This window comes from Seriola dumerili, unplaced genomic scaffold (genome assembly GCF_002260705.1).
Source record: "Seriola dumerili isolate Sdu_G_001 unplaced genomic scaffold, Sdu_1.0 BDQW01000003.1, whole genome shotgun sequence".
Taxonomy (NCBI): Eukaryota; Metazoa; Chordata; class Actinopteri; order Carangiformes; family Carangidae; genus Seriola; species Seriola dumerili.
The window spans coordinates 6,079,122-6,097,051 of NW_019174258.1; the positions used below are offsets into that span (position 1 = coordinate 6,079,122).

The 17,930-nt window shown below is 40.9% G+C and overlaps 1 protein-coding gene across 1 annotated transcript in view; it reads right to left on the reverse strand.

Annotated features, from left to right (window-relative positions):
* Window positions 1-17,930, reverse strand: part of LOC111218909 (nuclear factor of activated T-cells, cytoplasmic 3-like) — a 61,704-nt gene that overhangs the window by 18,509 nt on the left and 25,265 nt on the right. Inside the window, exons 3-6 of the mRNA XM_022741391.1 lie at window positions 16,943-17,105; window positions 3,620-3,819; window positions 3,028-3,200; window positions 2,338-2,478 (exon numbers count right to left, since the gene is read on the reverse strand). Of these exons, the coding sequence (XP_022597112.1) occupies window positions 2,338-2,478; window positions 3,028-3,200; window positions 3,620-3,819; window positions 16,943-17,105 (677 nt within the window). The remainder of the gene's footprint in view (window positions 1-2,337; window positions 2,479-3,027; window positions 3,201-3,619; window positions 3,820-16,942; window positions 17,106-17,930) is intronic.

The window sequence follows — 17,930 nt, forward strand, 5'->3', positions numbered from 1 at the left end:
CTTCCACAGTCCACTGCCCTCATGCACCATGGGTCCCAGCTTCCCTCCCTACCCAAGATGCACCTCCCTAAGGTTTCCACTTGCTGCTGTGCTATAAAGACTTGACCATCAGTGAGTTGTTTCAACCATGCTACTTTTCTATGCCATGCTTCACCTGGTACACCTCAAAGAGCTAAAGAAATTCCTCTGGGAATGGCTCTCGCTAACAAAAACCTCACCACTCAACTTTCTGCCATGTGTGAACTTGATTCTGTTGCTCTACATCACAAAGGTACCTCGGGCAGGCAGAGACTGGCTCAACAAATGTTATCCATTTAAAATTTCCATCCCAGGGAACAGCTATTACATGTGTTTTGATTACAGAGTGGTGTACAAAAGAGAAAAAAGATAAGGCAGAGAAAGACGAGTGACTTAAAAGAAACAGGATGAATAGCACAGGGAGTTTAACTAAGTAATCTCTTCAGCCTAGGCATTTGCTAAGCAGATATAAGCAACTTTTAAAGTCAAAAATACTGGTTTTAGGAAACAGAGAGTCACTCTGCGTTCATCCTAACCCTCAAGCTCCCACCCTCTCCACACAGGTGGTGCAAGCAGCCAGCAAGAGTTGGTAGTGCAGTGACAGTGATCCTCACTGGCTTCCTAACAGCAAACACCACTGACTGTAATTGCTGTAAATGTGGCACATATGCTCTCCCTCACTTATCCTCTTCTTTTAGCAGGTCACACTTGCTAATAAGTGTGAGAGAAAATATGGGTGAGTTGATATTCATGACAAAATACAATGGTGAGACAAAGCATGCATCTATTTTGTGTATTTCATTATGAAATTACTATATCTAATGACTATACTGTCCTGTAAAGCATGTGTGTTTGTCTTTTTTGGATAGCAATGATATAAACAAAGTCTTTCCTACCTTTACTATTTATGTAGGATTACTATATACTATTTATGTAGGATTACTTATATATGTTTACTTTATTGTCACAAAACAGCACACCCATTTTATGAATATTGGAAAGAATTGTAACATAATGTCTGTACCAGGATATATCAGGACCGTACATTGACACTGCCTCATGATCTGAGTGTTTGTCTCACGATGACCTGACACACAACATTACCAGCAGACATACAGTAAATCTGTTTGGCATTTAACAAAATGCCCTGTGGGAATAGAGGACTTGTTGCGGCTAAGATAAGGATAGATGTGATCTGAGAACACACACACACACAAAACAATTTTATTACTAGAATTCAGGGCTGGTTTTAATAGATTTATGATTCAGATCTTTGTATCCTCTTGTGGCAATAGTGGTCATATCACAGAAACAACAGAGAGAGAATCAATATGTGAATACAAAAGATACAGAAGATATTATGGACCTCTTTGTAGTAACACAACATGACTAGGTCAAATCCTAGTATATGGCTGGACTGCGCATGGTCAATGTGCAAAATTGAGGATGTAGTTAAAAATTGTTATGGAACAACTACTTTCAATAAAGGATTGCTAAAGCCTCCTGGAAAAGTTGCTAAATGACGTAATGACCTAATTAGCATATTCCTGATCGTCATCCGTTGTGCTCAATCTTATCTGCATTCTATCTAGTTTCAGGTCCGTTATCTGTTACATAAACAGTATTTTAAAACAGCTGAATTCCCAATAAAACTGTTCTCATGTTTTCCGTTTCTGTTGTCAGACAATGGAACAAGTATGAAATAGTGACTGAAACACAGCCGATTAAGACTACATGTCAGTCAGTCAGTCAGTCAGTCAGTCAGTCAGTCAGTCAGTCAGTCAGTCAGTAAGTGCGACATCCTTTGACAAAATCACACAAGACAACAGATTGACACCTGTTGTGGATCCACTGAAAACGCCCCCTGATGATGCAATACAAAATGTTTGTGCCCAATTGAAAAGAGCAAATTGACAGAGCAACAGTCAGTGGACAAATGGTGTAACTTCATGACTAACTCAACTCTATCACTCAGTCATGGACATTCGGAGACGCAGTGCTGGGCTGTGGCCAGTCCAGCCAAAAAATGTGGCTTTAGCACCAATTAATGAAAACTGAAATTAGAACGATTTATATATTTTTCCCTGGACAGGGAAAAAGATAAGTGAACTGAACACTGAAAGGGAGCATAGACATGCATCAACCATGACTTCTATAAAAACCTTCTGTTGACTTGCACAAATTCACAACAATCAAAGTTTGTTTTTTGTTAAGTCTGTCAGACAAAATGAATGATGATAATTTTGTTACATAATGTATGTTGGCACATGTAGTTTCTGCAGTGGTGGTTCAAGGCTAAGCTGCTGTGTGGACACTTACCAGGGCCTTTCTCCAGGAAGATGACCTTGGACTCCGGGAAGAAGTTGGAGCCTGTGATCACCATCTCTTCTCCCCCGCTGACCAGACAGCTGGTCAGGCTGGATTTCTCAACCTGGGGCAGCTCTTGAGCTGAACGCTGGGCTGGGAGAGACGCAGCAGGGGTTGAGGAGAAAAGAGGATGATCATTTGCTGAGCTGTGTTCATTCACACTGCAGTCTGTTTTTTTAGTGTGGACTATGGATGTACAACAATATAAGCAGGCAACTTAATAGGAGCTTCTAATAATATCATGCAATTTCATACAAAACTGTCAAAAATATGGCCTGGAAAATGACCACAGATTCACACCAACAACTCTCCCTCAGCCTGAACAAAAAAGGTAGTATTCATTGCAGAGCTATGGTACTGGGATAGGTAGATTAGGTAACTGCTAGGCTAGAAAGGGTAGAGCATTTACATTTTTAACCCTTATCAGATGTTCGTATCTAAAGTGACTTCAAGTGAGAGGACGCAATAGATTAAATCAACATCCTTAACTGTCAGAGTGCAAGCTTTCTAATCAAGAAGTGTGTGAAAAAGTTTGTGTGTGTGCTTGTATGTGTTTGTTTTTCTTGTATGTGGTTTTCTGAATGAATATTTTTGGGTGTGTGAGCATTTGTGTGAGACTCAGGCAAGGAAGTTGACACTCACAGCACTCCACAGGAATGGAGGCAGCCTGCAGTGACAGCACCTTCCCGTTGGGTTGAGGGATGTGCACTCTGAACACCACACGGACCCGTGTGTTCTTTCTTCCTATATCCGTCTCCCCCTTCCGCAGCTCAATGTCTGAGTTCCGCAGCTTAAGGATGCCAGCACAGTCGATACTGCAAGATAGAGGGAAAATAGTTGGCCCCATACGGCACCACTGGGATAGGCAATCATCTAAGATATATTTAAGCAGAGAAGGCTTGGGAGTGATAAAAACCAACCACAAGTCCAGCAGGAGACAGGCAATGAGAGGCAAATTAAGTGTTGAATCACAAATTAAAAACGCCTGTGAATATGATTTATTACAACTGTAAATGAGAAAATCCCTCTCTGCTCCATGGGAAACCCTCAAAGTTTTCTTCTGCGCCTGACTCTCCTGTTGGTTTAAATTAAAAAAATCTATAAAATCCCTTTTGGAAGATGTTACAACGCTGTATAATCATAAATGTTGTTATTTTTTCATTGGATAGGGCTTCCTTCATGGTGGTAAGCTCATAACTGAGTAATGTAACCCTGAAGTGCTTCTGACACCTACCTGGCTGACATGTTGTTTTCGGTCAGGAGAGGAATTTCGAGAACTTTGGTGCTTGAGACCATAATTTCTTGGCTGGCTGTGGCTACGGTTTTCCCGGTGATCCGGTGCACCTGGTAGAAGGCGTGCGGCCTCAAGTAACGGTCGTCTGCTGTTCCGATGAACATCTGCAGGTTGACAGGCTTCTCACTGTAGCCAATGAGCTGACATGACAGATAAAGATAGAAAAACAGAATAAAAACAGATGTGAGTTCTTATGATCCAGATGAGAGGTGTGAACAAAGGAATACTCTCTTCATTTCCACTGCCTTCAAAAGGCCACTTTTGTTGGAGGGAATCTAAATGTCAGGTTGAGGGTGTTGCGATATTTCTGGCAGGGCCACTGGAGATTCATCTGGCCCTTTGGCCTCCGACCAGTTTCACACTGATGTTTTCTACTAATAGTCTTATAATTTTTTCCCCTTGCAAGTCTGCTCCTTAACAGGATTTTTGCAGGACAGTGTTACCTCCAAAAACCTTAAGACTTTGAAACCAGGTCCAGTCAACTGTTCCAAGAAAAAATTAAGCTGTATTCACTGAAAAAGGAGAGAACAAAACAACACTGAATAGGCTTTAAATTTATAAAAAGCACAAAAAGCCAGTGTACTAAATTATCATACCAATTAACAAAAGAAGAATAAATGATGGCTTACAAGTCACTGCCAAGATGATGATGATGACAATGTTGATTTATAGATTTACCAGACAAAATATTCAATGACTTATTCAAAGAAGAACACCGATCTCCAACATGTTCCTATGTTGTTAAAATGCAAAAAGGCAACAGCACATAACCGGAAAATGAAAAACTAATGTAAAAATCTGTGGAAGATTAATATCTACTGAGCTCAACTGATATATACTCCTGAAATAAATATTAAATTGGACATTAAATTATACAAAAAGCATCATTCATATGACCCTTGATTCTTTCTGTGAGGTCTCATGCATATAAAAACGCTTTTAATGGTTACACTGTGGTTAAATGGAAAAAAAAAATGCTAGTAAAAATGTCAACGGCCTTTTCAAATCCGGTGGTTCATGCGTGCCAACCTGGTTGGCACCTAGCAGCAGCAGTTGCTCTCTCCATTAGTCCCTGAGTGCTGGCACCCCTGTTTCCACTCAGACAGGTGAGATGTTCAATGAAGGAAAAGTGTTGCATGTCGGGTAGAGACAAGAGGAAGATGGAAAGGAGAGCAGGACCTTTCCTCCTCAGAGGGACAGAACAAACACACAGGCCACACAATGCCACTACTGTTGTAATGTTGTACTTGGCAGCCTCTGTCACAGCAGGATGCCCCCCCCCCCGCATATACACACTCCCACCATACTGCCCTCATAAACCCACACCTCCAGCTCCAATGGAGGGCAGCCATTGAGGGTAACAGAGAAGAACGAGGTCTTTCATTGCTGTTTCACCCCAGGAACTGCCAAGCCTCAACCCCACCACAGCTGGCTACTGACCCTTTCCTCCCTGCAGGTTTGCGTCACACACCGTGTCAATGTTTGGTACAAAAGTGTGGTGGGTGGAAGGAGAGACAGTGGGTGTAGCTTTGGATTTGTCATGTGCTGTTCCAAAATCAGCTAAAATAAAAAGGCTTAGATTGGTCACAATGAGGCCCTGGAAACATATGTACCTGAGAAAAACAGCGGACAAGCACTACCAAAGAAATCCCTGCTTGGTTTCAAAATATTGACTTTTTCTGAAACTAATGATTCAACTGTGGTGGTTAACTGTAGGATTATTGCACACAACTTATTTCCAGCTCTGGTAAAAGGTGCAATAGAATCAGTCTTCATGGGAACCGCTGTCATTGGATGTACTGGCATCTTGTGCTCACTTTTGCAACTTCCTCTCTTACTCTCTCGCTTGCTACTTCTGCGATGTCCCCTGTGGTGAAAGATGTCAAGGTATGGAAGTAACTGCATTGAACTGAGCTGTGGAAAACTGAAATATGCTGTGTTTACAGCAGGTTATCTGAGAGGTCTCGCCTCCCGAGGCTTATACTAGGCAGGCAGAGCAGTCGAGCTTAAATCTTAATTATGCTTCACTGTTCTGAACTAAATAAAAAGCTATCTAGACAGGGTAGCACTGCTGAACTCAGTGAAGACCCATTCATTCTCAAGAGAGTGCTGAATTAAAAATAATACAAGGGAAAATCAATTACTTTTTATTATTATTAAAAAAACACCTTTTGTTACTACTTAAGACACAGCTAGTTAGGAGTTCACAATTACCTTAACCTAACCCCTACAACATGTATAACTGCGTTTGATCAAATTCTATATCAAACACTTCTGTCATTTTGACTGTGGTTCTCCCATGTCTCAGGTTGATCAGGAGTGGAGAGGCTAAAGGCTACACACAAGTCTGGCTGAGAAGTTCAAGTCCACACATAGCATCAGAGTGAGCTGTGGTAAAAACAATAGAGCTTGTAAACCTGCCTGGTTAAGACAGGTCATCCTTCTGTACCACCTGATGTTTATTTATCTAGTTACGTTAGTATAGATAAGCAGTGTCTACAATTGAGAACTTAAAAAAAACAATTAATGGGCACAAAGGGAAAAATTAACACTACCACTGGCACAGTCTACAAGAAGCAAATCTTTACATTATTAGCCTTGCAATGAAATGAAAAAAGCAATTTATTTTACACTAGACAGAACGACTTTCAAAACATCCCTAAAACCTTTACTCCTAGTCAGTGATTACTTTGCCAAATGCTGAGTTTTTTTCTTCTTTTTTCTTAAGTCTTTAAATAGGATATAAGACTTCCAATCTCTAGGCTGTTTTGAATCAAAAACTCCCAGCCAGGTATGTTGATACTCCTTCACGACATCCTCCAAATGAGTTTTTAACATCTCAGTGATGTAGGCATGTCTGATGTTTGGATTGAAAGACTAAACAGATAAGTGATTAGTGTTGTTTATGGACATGTGTCTGTGTCTCTCTGTTTTATACCTGATCTTGAGCCTGCTGTTGGTTCTTATAGGGCAGAGATTGCTGCAGGAGACAGCATGAAACGACCAGAGAGGAAGGATGACCAGATAAGGCAGCTTCCACACAAAAACACATGTAAACTCACAGAGATGGCATGTATTTCTTAGATCAAATGTCTAAACTGTCACTCTGCTTTTCTCACCATCCCTGTCCAACTGGAATCAACCCACTGAATGTTCAAAACTACTCTCTGTGGGGCATGAAATGTATTCGGAGGGAAGTTGCACGAACGGAACAGAATGAGGCCCCTATAATAACCAGTAATAGGTTCATCTTTGAAAACCACATTAGATCTTAAGAGCCACATGAAAGCATAAATCCTGCTAGTAACAAGCTAACAGGTAATTATGCGCCCCTGCCTGAATGGATCCATGGCTATAAATGACACCACTACTCTGGATTCAAAGAAACATGGAGTCACAGGAATCGACAGTCTTGTGGGTTGTGTTGCTTGTTTTATGATCATGTCTGCACACTGTGGAAGTGAGTGTGTGCATGTGTCTGTGCACATGCCTGTAATGCACATTGTATGTATATATGTGTGTGTGTGTGTGTGTGTGTGTGTCTGTGTGTGTGTCCATTAATCAGGGCATGTTTATTCACAGCACCATGTGTGTTCCAGACAGCATAAAATGAGTTAACAGTGTCTGGAGGAATGCATCTGTGAGAGAGGTTACACGGACATAAAAAACTGAAAGAGCTTCACGGATGTAAATTAGAACACCAAGAAAAAAAGCACAGGAAAATGGGAATAAAAATGAGGAAAAAAAGTCAGCTGTATGATTTAAAAGTAAAGTGGCACCTATTTGATATCTGTGTTTTCTTTTTGAGACCCTCAAATTGTCAAGGTTAAACACGTTTAACGTTGTGTTAAATGAAGCAAAAGTTGTGTAAGATTTATTTTTCCAGTTTGTCAGTTCTACCAGTTCAACCCAAAACTATGAACTGTCACCATGAAACAAAAAAGTCCTTGATTTTTTTTCTTTCCTTCCATTTACCCTCTTCATCTCTGCCTCTCTCTGTGTCCTCTTATATTTTCTCTATTTCTCTGCACATGAGGGATTTGGTGTGGAGCCAGAGTGTTGACAAACATACACTTAGCAGGCCAGGAGTTCTTTCCAAATCAAATAATCAACCAGGAAAACCTGATTAGAGGGCCAGAAAGAAAGGGCTCACTTCAGCAGTCCCAGTGAATCAACACTCCCGGCCAAACAGAAACATACCACACAGCCAGGCTAATTCAGTCACTCTGCCACAGTCACAACTGTTACTAAACACACAATTATTTTCTGTTTCTCAATTCAGTTGAATTTGATTAATTTAGATAACTGGAAAAGATAGATCTGCTTTACAAATGTAAACTCTAAAAAAAAAAAAAAAAAAAAAAAAACTGACTCAACAATAACTAAACAAATCTAAGCCTTACAAAATAGCGCTAGCTCCAAGAGTAACGTTTACTTTAGCAACAAGGGCCCAGTACATGGAACCCATTAATATAAAAGGTGGAAGCCGAACAGGAAAAGAAACAGATCAGAGAAGGTGTAAAGTTTTTTGTTCTAGTTTTTCGTATACCTCAGTACAATTTACTTGTTTTCATTGATCCCAAATTTTCAAATCAATGCAATTGACTTTCCAACCCGGACACTATGTTTTACATCCCTGAGACAGCATTAAAACTGTGTAATAAATGCTGACTAAAATGATATCATATCATGCGCTCCTCAAACACCAGTCTAAGCACACTTCAGGGGCCTATTTGCACCTTCAGCTCAGAAATGGGTAAAGCACCACCTGCAAACAGCAGGACATAAACAAGGACACATGGATAGTACCGCGGTCCTGGCCAAGGAGGCTTCTCAACAGTGAAATGCACATGACACACACCCTTGACTTGTTTCACATTCCTGAGTCACCCCTCTGCCACCCCCTAAATCTATGCTTGAGTGTGAAATACCACAGGAGGGTGGTCTCTGCACTTTTAACTCCTCACCTTTCTGCCTGTCCAGACTGCACTGAGCCAAGCTGGTCAGTCAGTAAGTAACTGAGGCCTGATAGAGATCAGTTCTTATATTAAACCACAATGACATTAAAACCGGTCACATGTACCCGGGCCTGCGCTCGCTCAAGCCTGTAACTACCTTACGGATGCCGCTGCTGCTTCTGCCTGTGGATCGAGTTTAGGATGAACTCTCTCCCCTAAAATAAAACCGCTGGATACAGTTACATACTCAGCTCCCACTAAATAAAGTCCCTGCTTATTTTCGGCCTTCATCTGTTCCACTGATCCAGTAATAAGGCAAACAAGCTGAGGGGAAAAACATCTCCCATCACTGCGTACACAAAATGCTTTGTGCACACACACACATACACACAAAGCATTCTAACTTTTCTTTAAAATACAAAAAATACCCCACGAAAAAAACACAGCAGTACTAAGAGCTGATCTGAGCGGGAGGAGTTTTGATAATGAAATATTAGCATAGGCACAGCTGAAAGGGAGAAAATCACCTGCTCCCTGCAGCAAAACACTCTCTGTCCACATACTGTGTTTCATCAACATCTATCTGCAATGATCACACCTGCCATTCATTTTCTGTTTATCTCTTGTTCTCATTTTATCCTCTCCTCTGCTTTTATTCTTTCCCTCTTCTCTTTCCCTTTCATATCCTCCTGACTTCCCTTCCTCATTTCAACTCTTCTGACTTCTTTACCCTTTTGTCAGTCTCTCCTGTTCGTCCCTGTCCTCGCCTCTATTCTACCTCAGCCCAAGCCCTCTACCGTAACTCGACACTTTCTCACAGCCAGCGCCTCACTCTGCCAAGTTGTTTCTCTGTGTTGCTCCACTGTTGCCATGGTGAGACTCGCTCTGTGTATGCAGGAGTGTGTGTGTATGTGTGTGTGCGTATGAGCGAGCAGCGATGTACACTCACATTGGTGTAAACTACAGCCCCGAAGCTTGTGTCAGAGAGAGTGTGTGCTAGTTAGAACGTGTGGATTTAAGCACATTGACTTTGGTGTAAACTGTGGCCCTTGGAAAGGTTTGTGATGTGTGCAAGTGTGTATGTGTATGAGAGAGGCACAGAGAGAGAGAAAGAGTGAGTGTGCAACAGATGTAAAAACAGGAGCAATGGTGGTCAAGGTCACGAGTGGGCCCATTTTATCTGGCAATGGTTTCCCTACTGTGGCACTACAACCTGGGATCTATGGACACACACACACACACACACACACACACACACACACACACACACACACACACACACACACACACACACACGCAGGCTTGATGTTTGCCCAGCACACTAGGGAGGGCAGAGAGAGCCAGGGGGCCGGTTGACTGTTTGTTTAAACAAGGTCAATACATGCGCACGCACATGCACGCGCCCCGCGCACACACGCGCACACACACACACACACACACACACACACACAGGAGCGTTTACTGTATACTGCATGAGGGCTGTATATGGCCTTGCTAGACTGGTCCAAGCTCAATTCCTCTTATTCCCCATTCTATCCTCCCCCACTTTCCCACTCTCTCTCTCTCACTCACTCACACTCACACACACACACACACACACACACACACACACACACCCCCCTCTCTGTCTCTTTCGCTCCCTCTCAGTGACGGTTCTCTCTCGCTGTGCGCTAAGCCTGATTACAACAAATGAGAGCCAAGCTTCCAACATGTTTACATCAAATACAGCCCTTGGGCAAAGCAACACTAGCTCCAGCCAGTTCACACACTGCACGGCTCTGTATTGTTGTCTGAGTGTCTCCGCATTATGGCAGCTAGTCTACTGAGAGATCATGCAGAGTTGGAGAGAGAGACCTGTCACAGTATGACAAAAGCTTGACTGTGGCACAAAGCAAGAGGGCAAGAAAGCGGAAGATAGAAAGCAGATAAGACAGAGGTAAAGAAAGATGGAAAGAATAAGGGAAAGTGTTAAAGAGACTGAAAATGCGAGAGTGAATGACAGAGACAGAGAGAGACAGTAATTAGGTCACGGCCATGCATTCAAGCACTGGGATCAAAATCATTTAATGCATCCAAGCTGGTGGAAATATTAGGCCATCTTGGACAGCTTCTGTCGTATTCTCTTTCACATCCTTGTCACCAGACACCACAGCTTCATTTAGATTTATTAACTGTGGCAACAGTTTTAAAGATGGCCATAATATATTTTCCAAATGACTGTTGGACTGTTTATTTTTCAGACTAGTGTTGTAATAAAGAACAGTCCTATGCTGTGTTTGTCTGGGCTTATTTTGTCTGTGTACTGTGTAGTGTACATGTGAGTGAGTGTGATTGTTTGTTCACTGCATCTGCTAGCCTTTTTCTGTTGTGCCTGCCTGTCTCTGTCCGTAGCCCAGCAGGTAATACCAGAGGGGCTCCTTATATTTGTGTGGGTGCAGCAGCACTCAATTAAGCTGGTTAAATACGCACAAGGATACCTCAGCCAGCCAGAGAGGCTTTGGACTTATATGTCTCCTAGCAACAGGTGTTCAATTATGGTCTGCAGCTAGCCCCTGAGGAATGGTAAAAACAGCCAGTCAGCCAGGCACAAATGTAGCCATCCTGCAATGTACAATTATTTTAAAAAAGTCAGATGGTCAACAATATTGCAACATACTGAGAAGCAACCTGATCTTGCACAAATTTTGAATAACCTCAACAATGTTCTTAACACTAGCACATCATTAACAAAACCACATTGCTCCCAAGTCTGTAAAATGTCTAATGTCTATACAGTATGCTATTGTGTAGTGAACATATTTCATTCTAGAAAAGTTTTAGTTTGTGAAAAATTTCTTTCAACCATCAGAAAGTTCAAAGACTTCTCTGGCAACCAATACTTCATGAGGGGCTGGATTTCTGTTAAAGGTTTTCTATTTTGTTGAGCTTAACACGTGAAAAAGTGGTAATTCTTCTGAGGGATAAAAGCGCCACAAACACTGTTGATTGATGGACTTCTGCAAAGCTACACTGTGGCTATTTAACAATATCATTGGCCCAGTGTGTCTGTCTTTGCATAGAAATACACAGCATTCCTCAAAGAACCCACTGCTATGAATCATGTCTGTCAAAACACTTCAGTGTAAACACTGTCACGCTTTGTGGCCTTTGTTTGTCTGGCTACCATAAGTACAGACAGATAAGGAGCTGACTGTTATGACCATTGCCAGTCAATGCTATATGAACCCAGTCTCTCTTTAGATCACTGATCAACAGCTGGTCAACACCTTCATATCTTTCCTTCTAGTATTAGCTGGTGGCAAACTCCCAACACCCTGCAGACTCATGTTTTATTCCGAGCAAGTGAGATGTATTTTTGTTGCCAGAGCACAAGTTACTGTGACATAAAATTCAATGGCTTGTCTACTCCTTAATATGATACACCCCACAGTACACTAAATTGGTTGCAAGGTCACAAAATGATACAGTACAAGTGGCAGAGTACACACAGTGCACCAGTTAACGACATCAGCAAGCTGAAGTATGATAATAAGCTCATTAAACTAAATCGAAATAATTCTGATGCTACAGTAGCTCCACAGCAGTGGTTTATTTGCTTCATATTTTCTGTGGCTACACTTCTGTACAGCTCCTACATCCTGTGTCTGGGGCCAAAAACCGCATGGTTAGAAATCACTGGTTTAAAACTCCTCCTCAACTGAGCCATTAAATTCTACACAGACACGCTGAAAAAATTAAAACACCCATTCTCTCTGAGGAAATAGTTATCCTACAACATCCTGAATACCCTTTGGATGGGAGTCACATGGTGAGAGATGCTTTAGACATTTTCTTTCCTTTACATCTAAAGGGAAAAAAAACACATTCAATAGTAATTTTGAAAGTTCCTTACCTCGCCAAACAACAATTCAGCCTAAAGCTCTTCAGTAATATACAGCTGCTGGAACCCTCCAAACTCCAAAATAACATATTAATTGAACAATTTTTAAAATACATTGTTATTTATCTAATAAGTGTTTGTGCACTTGTGTGTATGTGGGTTAGAATGATAGAAAACCATGAGAGAGAAAACCTTGTGAGTGTCCAGCTGTCATTGTTGAATTAACCAGTTACAGTAAATTCTGTTTGGTTTTGATGCTGATAATTCAGCTATTCCATTTTTCTTGTTCAGTTTGAAATGTACCTTTAAGATGAACTTTTTAATTTTTTTTTAACGTAATGTTGTTGTTTTACAAAAAATTGATTTCAAGACAAGACAAAAAGCCCTATGACACTAGCCTCATAGTCTGACTGACCACAATCTGTTGAGTGAAACACCTGCTGGGGCTCCCACCCAAAGATGACTTTTAAATGATAGTGACAGAAGCATTTGCATGCATTTCATTGCATGTAATGTGACATACCCACATAATTGTGTTCTTGACTGCTACTATTTTATTGGAATGTACAGGGTAATATGGGTTGGTATTCCCTGCTACTGAATGCTCCACCTGCTCCAACCTTTTGTTGTACTGTCCCAAAATACAAATGTCTATGCCAAGTAATCCTAGTTTGCAGACTTCAAACAGGCCAGATGAAGAAAACAAAAAAAAAACAGAAACAACAACAGACAATGCCCTGACCCCACCTGATACAAATAGTGTCCAAAGGTCCCAGGCCTGATGAAAAATACAAGGCCAGTAGAATTTAGCATTAACACACCAAGGAGAAGATATCTTAATAACTCACGCTTTTTGTTCATACAGAACAATACAAACATTTTAGATGAAACATATAAAAGACCAGCCCCAATCCGCCTTCCTCTGACATTCTCTTGTTTTTCTGTTGACACAGCAGCTCAGTGGTGCATTGATCTGGGAAACAGCGTGGCCACAAAAGGAAGTCATCTCTATGTCCAGATGGCAGCTATGGCGTCATCTGGTGACATCACGCCACCAGAGTCAAGACCCAAGGAGAATACGAGGTCCCGCAGAGCCCAAAAAGACGTAGAACTACAATCTGTAGAGAGGGTAGTTGCTTGAGTATCATTGTACTATAGACTTTAGATCAAAATATAAAATCTTGTTGGCATACTTAATACTTTCCATTATAACAAAGTTCTTCTTAATGTTGCCACCAAAATGATCGAAGTTGGTATTCTAATTCTGGGGCAAAGAAGCTGCAATCACATATGATGGTCATTGGTCATTGACCATTGGTCATTCTCCAGGGAATAGCTTGCTTCACACCTACAGTGCACCTGGGAAACATAATATCTGCAAGCTTGTTAACGGTTTCAAGTGGTCTGACCCCCTTATATCCAATGTATACTGGGTCAAAACCGTGGCTGACTTTGTCAGTCTCTCCAATAATGTTTGTCTACTATGACTTTTTAGCATTAAATTTAACATATGTCTGATGTTATATCCAGCATCTCATTGTGTGTTCTCAAACACTTATGCAAAGCACAGTGTGTGTTGGTTTTTGAAGTAAATGTGTTTCTATAAAAAACAATAATGAGATCACAAGGTAAAGAAATGAGCTTTCAATATGGTACTTTTTTGAACAATGCATCAAAAAAAGTTTAAGAAGACCAACAATAGAGGAGTGGATATTTATTAAACAAAGATTGACTGTTAGACCTGCTGGACAAGTGCTGATACTATCTATCTTCAGCTGTTAATTTTATGTTGACTGTCAGTGTTTTTAAGAGTCTAAACAGGAAGTCGGGACCCAGAGATGATTTGTGTAAGTACAACATATCCTAAAATTATTCTGGAGCATAAACTTTTCTGTAAAAGATCAGAGAGGCGAGTTACTGTGCATTCAATATACAGGAAATCTGGAGTAAATTCTGGATTAGCAAATTATGGCTTGACATTAGCATACTATATCACAGTATTAAAACTTTGAAAACTGCTACTATACTGAAAAAAGTGGAGCAGTATGTATAATAGCTGTATAAAGAATGATTAAGATTTCTGTAGTTTGCTATAGCATATATTCCACAATCAAACAAAAAAAATGGACTTCCTAATCAAACTCACTTGCTCCTCCCTCCGTCTCTCATAAAACTCATTCACCCACACATTTTCTCTCTGTGCACAGAGCTCTACAAACCACTGCTCATGACAAGCAAATGCTGTCTGCGCTTCTCTCGCTCTGTCCTTGACAACCTATTGCTCTTTGTCAATTTGATCACGAAAGTGTGTTCCAGCAGTGATACATCTGATATTTATTATCAGCACTGGGGGTTTCACCATATAGCTAATGAATGTCTATAACAGCTATCTATATCTATATCTATATCTATATCTCTATCTATAGCAAACCAACCAGAATCTGCTGTATTCATCCTAACGGCAAACTGACTGACTGTCAGGGCTAAGCATGTAGGTTACTGTAGACCAGATTCCAGCTGGGTTTGGAATCAACTTTGAAATTGCCTCGTCTGACCTAAGATATAAGCTCTCTACTTGCTATCTCCTGCAAGAAACTGCTATAACTAAACAATTCCCTCTGGGGTGAGGAATGAGGGCAAGCATGGCAAACGCCTGGTTGAAAAAAAACTGACAGCTAAATTATGCATTGTCACATATGGCAGGATAGCATCTTGGTCTAACTGAGGTTGAAATGGTTAATGATTGGCCTGGAGGGAGCCTGCATGACTGAATGCATGAGGACATAGGCTGTTTCTAAAGCAACAAATGGCAGTAATTTGGGCTTCATTGTTGTTTCAGGAAATGTTGTGTTCCATCGTTGTATTTTTTAATTGTTATATCTTGTGCATATTGTTCATAATGAGCTGTGACTAAATTAGCCTAAGGACTAACCTACTTCCCATCCATAGTCCCAAGCTATGAAAACCAAAGTTAGCCACACCCAATAATAACAAAAATAATAATAATTACACAAAGATTTTGCTGTGCTTTCAATGCATTTTAACACATCTTACCATAGATAGAATACAGTATAATACATTTAGATATAATTTCATCCCTTTTTTCTAGTTTATTTCTTACTAACTTTTCATGTGCGGTGTCACAGAAGTGCACTTGGGACCGATAATATACTGTATTTAGAGCAATGAACAAACAAAACCTAACAGTGGCAGTAAGCTGAAGATTTATCCATTCATCCACATTTATCCACATTTTGGTTTTGAAGACAAAATTTCTATTAATTTCTACAATGTCAAATTTGACAAAGAAAATATAGGCACCACTGCAATGCTAGTAGAGTAGATACAAGGGTGCAACATGTACTGAGGATAGTGGACTGTACTCAGCAATCCTATTGGGCTGATTGGTCAGCTGGCCGAACTGTCAGTCTGAACTCAGCCATTGTCAGGTTCCACAACACTGGTCATGGCCCGGCTCTAAAGCCCTGCCTTAATCATACACACAAAGGAAGCTTGTCAACGGCCTCTTGAAATGTTAATGAGACTGAAATCTTCCGCTATTGCTCTCTCTCTCTATCTTTCTCTCACTCTCCCGGAGAGAAGAGTAGCCGTAGCTCTACGTAGGCTCACCTAGTCTCTCGCAGGTGCTATCAAATGACAGCAGCTTACTGGGCTATAGTGACAGCTCTCTTGCCTGCCTGCTTGTCTTCCTGCTTCAACAGGTTGACTGACAGTATTACTGTGGGAGAGGATCAACATGACAATCCACACATGCAAATATGTAACATGAAACCCTAAATCTAAAGATCATTTACAACAACCAGCTGATATTTGAGTTGTAAGGCTGTACAATTCCTAATATAGTCCAATAATGCAGCATTAGTCTTAGTAACAGCTACAGATGGATGTTGAAGTCATTGTGAAAAGGAGATGAGAGGATTTTCAGCAGCATCCTGCTGCATGCATCAGTAATATTCAAATACTGACATTTCTGTTTCAAGTGTGATGGGTGTTTACATGTACAAACTGCGGATAAAACTTATTTCAGTCACATGCAGAGGGCAATTCCTGCAAACTGTAAAACAGCCTCTCAGGAAGCTGCTGCTACATTCAGCAAATTGATTGTTTGATTTCATCACCGAAGGCTGCAAGAGTTGATGTCTTGGCAGAGGGAGCTGGATGATAAGTGCTCAGTGCACAGGGACAAACTTAACTAATGCACGGCCAGCATTATGTTAACGCAGACAGTAAATCAGTCATGACCTCAGAGGGGAATTTAATCCTCAGTATGGTACAGACATCAGTGCTCAAATTTTGTTTAATGGAGCAAAAACACTGAATGTATGGTCTGTAAAAGAGCTTTGATGGCTGAGCAGCAGTAAGTACAGCAACTCAAATGTGTATGAAAATGCCCAAATACATTACCTTCACGATTGGGTGGCCACCAGATGCTGCTTTGACGGCTCCTCGGCTGCCCTCTGTCTCATAGTGCGCTCGGTGGTGGGCTTTGGGTTGCACCTCTATCTTCAATTCATATTGGCCAAACTGGCTTGGCAGCAGCCAATCTAAAGGAGGCAGTGAGGAGGTCCTGGGGAGAAAACACCACACACACACACACACACACACACACACACACACACACACACACACACACACACACACACACACACACACACACACAAGAAGAGTATATTAAAACTTTGCAATGAAACTATTATAAAATACAGTGTTCTGCAAAAGATTTGCTCAAAATTTCATTTGAAACAGAAATGTGTTTATGGTAATTATGACTATAAATATGAACAATCTGTCCTGAAGCTTCAGACTACGACAGCACAGAATCATATCAGTGATGAAGAAAGGACATTTTAACGGCCTTAACAGTAAGAAATTTCCTATGAAACTCTGTTTGGGTAGATACACCTTCATATTTTCCATATTTCAAATTCTTCTGTACAGATGTGTTAAAACTGTGACACCACAATGTAAGGTCAAGCAGGACAACAATCACTCTCTCTACTTCATGGCTGATGACAACAACCTGTCTTACCACTGTCTCAAAAGCATTCAAAAGCTGAAATGGTGGTATTCCCCTTTCATGGTCTTAGATAGTATAATAGGTGCAAAATGGGGGTATAATTCACTGTGTACATAGCCCCAGCAGACAATGAATCACTGGAATGTCCATATATATTATTCCTCTTCTTAGACATAGCACTTGTAATAGGTCAACTTAAGACTTTAAGGGTGAATCATATTCTAAGGGGGACTTTTCTTTGTGAGTCTTCTGTGTGGGTCAGTGATTGGGTGGTAAGATGAGTGTGTGTCAGACCCTGAGCAAATTACTGTGTGTGTGGGTGTGACTGTATACTGTACTAGTGTATATTTTATGTGTAGTGCACCACAGGGCCTT